We start from the raw sequence: 4,632 nt of genomic DNA, 5'->3' as shown, positions 1-4,632 counted from the left end.
TTAATTTAAAATTTTAATTTTTTTTTCATTCGGTTCAGTTTTTATTTTTAAAATTTTTAATTATTTCAATTTAATTTAATTTTAATAAAAAAATCAATAAAAATAAAACTGAACCAATTAATTATCAATAATATATTATTTTTAATATAGAGAAATTAAAATATAATTAAAATTAAAATATTTTAATTAAATTTTAAAATATTAAAAATAAAATATAAAAAATTCCATTAAAAAACCAATCAACTCAACTAAATCAAACAAATTAATTCGAATCATTTTATACCCAAAATCAATTATTTTTTATAAATATTAAAATTTTAATTTTTTAATTTATTTAATTTTAAACCAAACCATTACAACACCACTATTTGTTGGGCTAATAAATTAAAATTTTGTAATACTAAATTTTTTGAATATAATGTAAAGTCTATATTGTAGGGTTATAAATAACAATCATATTCGGTAATCATTATTAATATTTTTATAATATTTAAAATATAAATTTTATATAATTTTTTATCAATAAAAATATAAAAAAATTATTTTTAATTAATAAAATAATATAATATATTTTTAATACTAATTATTAATATATTAAGTATCAATAGTTAATATTAAATTAAAATATTTTTCATAAAAAGTAATTATTAATTTTTGATAATTTTGATATAAATAATTTTAAATGAAATATTTTTTATAAAATTTTTGATAATATTTTCTTTTTATTAAAATTAATTCTCAGAAAAATAATTTTATCTAAACTTTCTAAAATTGATTTGGACAAATTTTATTTGAAATAAGTTGGAAGGGAAGGAAACATAAAGTCTAGAAAGTCGGCCAATCCAAAAACCAAAGGCAATAAATTCTCAGAGGAAATTTCTGTCTCCATAACATCAAGGAAATTTACTGATATTATTTATATTATATTTCATTATTAATTTCTATTTAATTAAACCTTATTATGAGCACGTTCTCCTTAATTAGAAATATTAAATTCAAATTCTAAATGTAAAATAATTTTAAAATTTTTTTAAAAAATATTTTGTGACTTTAATAAATTTTTTTAACGTAAATTTAAATTAGTAAAAAAAACAAAAATCAGCATTGTCCATTCTATAAATAGCACAACCCATCTCCCTACGCTAACTACTTCCTCTTCTCTCTCTTCTTTCTTTTCTCCTATCTACTTCCTCCTATTCCCTCTCTTCTCTTATCCTATCTCCTCTTACTCTCTCCACCACCATTAACACGCCACCCATCAAAGCTCTCTCTTATTTGTTTGCTTCAAGCCAAGACCATGACAAAGGTATACAACGAACAACATTATTACTAATTATTATTATTTTGAAACTTTCATGCAAAATAAAGTTACTTGAATTTTTTTGCTAAATATTTATGGGATTTGGTTGCTGCAGAAGAAGATGGTGATCAAAGTATTCATGAACGGTAACAGCAAGACTCGCTCCAAGGCCCTGCAAATTGCAGTTACCACTAATGGTATTTAAATTATAGAAAACAAACCATGTATAAATTTTTTGATTTCTTAAAGTTTTTATAGTTTTCTAATTATGTTCCTTGTGGGCGGCGAATGGAGCAGGAGTGCAATCTGCAGCTCTAGGAGAGAAGGATAAGGACCAGCTAGAGGTGGTAGGAGAAGGAGTGGATGCAGTGAAACTCATAGCTTCATTGAGAAAGAAGTTGGCGAAATGGCCTTGCTTGACTTATATTATGCCAAAAACTCAAGTGCACGCAGAGCTTCTAAACATGAAGGACGTAGAGGAGAAAAAGTAAGAAAAGGAAGCGGAGACTAAACCAGTGGCTCCTTCTGCCGACAATTATATCTACCACCACAATCCCAACCCTTTCTGCATATACATATAGCTTGCTTTCATTTACTTTGTTTATGCTTCTTGCTTGATTTTTATCATTAAGGGAATCAATTATTTTTGAATTATACTTCAAACAGCAATGTTAAGCAAATCGATATTTGGTAATCATGATTACACCACTATTTCAAAAAGTCCCTACGAATTTTCATTGTGATGCTTCAAAAGTATTATAAGGAAATGTAAGGAAATTTCTCTTGTAATTTTTTAATCATCTTCTGTACTTATTAGTGAAGAGAAATTACAGTGTAATTTCTGTATAATTTTCCTGGAAATAAGGTTTATATATGGCAAATGTCGTTTTCATGGTGAGAATTAGAGGTCTTATTTATTGTCTGAGTCACAATAATAATTTTAATATTAATGAAATTTTCCTTTACAAATAATTATTGTCTGAGTCACCAATCTATCCATACTTATTTATATCTTATTTAATAATAATGAATATTTTCTCTATTTTACAATTTTTATTTTTTTAATTATTTAAAAATTATTATCTATTTCTTTACATTATGATTAATCTATAAATTGATTTTTATAGCTCTAATTAATTTATCTTATTTTAAAAATAATTTTTTATTAATTATTATTTATTTAAATAAATATTTAAAGTATTTTAATAAAATTTAATATTTTAAAATAAATATAATTAAAAAATTGTCTTTCTTAATATTTATTTTCTGACAATATATTTTAGATATTCCAACAAATGTAAAGTGCATCAAATGTATGGTTATATTTTATTAAAATTGTAGCATTTATTAATATTGGATAAAAGTGTATGAAATTATATTAATATCACATGTAAAATATCATTTTTATGATAAAAAAAATTAAATAATAAATAATTATTCTCCATGCTTCTCATAATTTTTATTTATTTTTTTAAATTATTTTAAAATTATTTTTTATATAATAACTAAAATATAAATCGAATATTATAATTTTATTTTATTTTCAATTCAATCACTTATTAATTATTATTTTTTAAATGAACATTTAAAATATCTTTTAATATTTAATAAAATTTTATATTTTCAAGATAAATATAATTATAAAGTTACACTCTCTTTATTTTATAGAAAATATTTTTTATAAATATAAATTATTTTCTGTAAATAAATAAATGAAAACTTTAAAAAAAATATTTTCTGTAAATAAATAGACGAAAACGTAATAAAAAAATTATTTCTTTTAAATATTTTTATTTCCAACATTTAAAATTAAGGATTTTGTAAAAATTTAACTCAATTAAATTTTTTTCTTATAAAATTCTCGTTTAAAATAAAAAAATTAAAAAATTTTTAACTTGAACATTTTTTATTGTATAGGAAAATAAAATTATAAATAATTTTATAATAATTTATTTAAATTATTTTCTTATAAAATCTCATAAATGAGAAAATTATATTTATAATAATTAGAAAATATATATATCCATACATGTATAAGTATTTATATATATAAAAATTCATTTTTATAATTTAGTAAACTAAATCAATTTTTTGTATGTTATTAAAATTAATTAGTTAGTTTTTATTTTAAATCAATTTAAATGTATCTATATTCTATAAAATTAAAATTATTCTGTTAAATTTTTATTAAAAAATTAATAAACTTATTTTAGCCTTACTTAAAAGAATTAAATAAGATAAATAATTTAAATTATAAGGACCAAAAAATAAATTAAAGTTATAATACTAATTAATATAAATACTTCAAATTAAAATAAATTTATTAACATTTTATTAATAAAATAATTAAACAGTTTTATTTTAAAATATTAATTGAAATAAAAAGTAAAAAATACTTAATTTTAGAAAAAAAAAATATAAGGATTCAAATGATGTGACTTTTGTCATAGTGCTCAATTGAATCATGTACTTATTGAGAAGTATAATTTAAATTTAATTTAGTTAAAAATTTAAAAAATAAGAAATCAAAAGTTTTTCTATTTGAAGCTAAATAAGGGAATTAAGAAATTTAATATAAAATTTTGAATTTTAGATTAAATTTGTAAATTAATTTAAATAAAAAGTTAAAAAAAAAACTTTTCAATAATTTGGAAGTCATCCTCACAAAAAAAAAAGTCGCGTGCATTGACTTGACTAATCCTCATCCATGCATATGTGGGGGCCATTCATAAAATTGAGATTGGTTTACAAGAGGGAGGATGGCCCACATGTAAAGCTAGTGGGCTCCACTTTCTTCTCATCCTTAAGTCCCAACGTATCTTCCAACTTGCATTGCAACATCTCGTCACCTTCTGTTGCTATGAAAAGTACAATTTATTCTTGTTTGTGTTTTAAAGAGATATTGAAATGATTTTTTTTTATTAAAAAAATTATTTATATTTTAAATAAATTTTAATTCACAATTAATCGGTTCAGACAAATATTTAACGTAAATTGACTATTTATTTTTTAGATTAGGTAACAATCTTGTAAGAAAATTTTCTACTTCAATTTTTAGATTTAAAATTATCATTTTAAAATATTTTTAAATAATACAAAATAAATCTCATATTAATGCAAATTAAATTAATTGGTTAAATTTAATTTTTCTATTTTTCTTTTGTATCTTAAGTTTTAAAACGATAAGAGCAAATATTTAATTTATTAAAATAAAAGGACCAAATTGTAATTTCAGTAATTAGATTCCGCGTGGGTTCCTTTTTTTTTTTTTTTTTTTTTAACGCTTAAAAGGCTTTTCTTTTCATCGGAAACTAGAAGGAAAAAGCATAGAG

At 20.3% G+C, this 4,632-nt stretch overlaps 1 protein-coding gene across 1 annotated transcript; it reads left to right on the top strand.

Moving 5' to 3' along the window:
- Positions 1-1,146: 1,146 nt before the first annotated feature.
- LOC110630480 (heavy metal-associated isoprenylated plant protein 47-like) lies at positions 1,147-2,025 on the top strand. Its single transcript, XM_021777996.2, has 3 exons — positions 1,147-1,306; positions 1,416-1,497; positions 1,598-2,025. Exons 1-3 carry the CDS (start codon positions 1,298-1,300, stop codon positions 1,789-1,791), a joined length of 285 nt encoding a protein of 94 aa, XP_021633688.1. The 5' UTR covers positions 1,147-1,297; the 3' UTR covers positions 1,792-2,025.
- The last annotated feature ends 2,607 nt before the right edge of the window (positions 2,026-4,632 follow it).

Source organism: Manihot esculenta, chromosome 13 (assembly GCF_001659605.2).
Source record: "Manihot esculenta cultivar AM560-2 chromosome 13, M.esculenta_v8, whole genome shotgun sequence".
Taxonomy (NCBI): domain Eukaryota; kingdom Viridiplantae; phylum Streptophyta; class Magnoliopsida; order Malpighiales; family Euphorbiaceae; genus Manihot; species Manihot esculenta.
The sequence above is the reverse complement of the archived record's forward strand: the minus strand, read 5'-3'. Positions and strand labels throughout refer to the sequence as shown.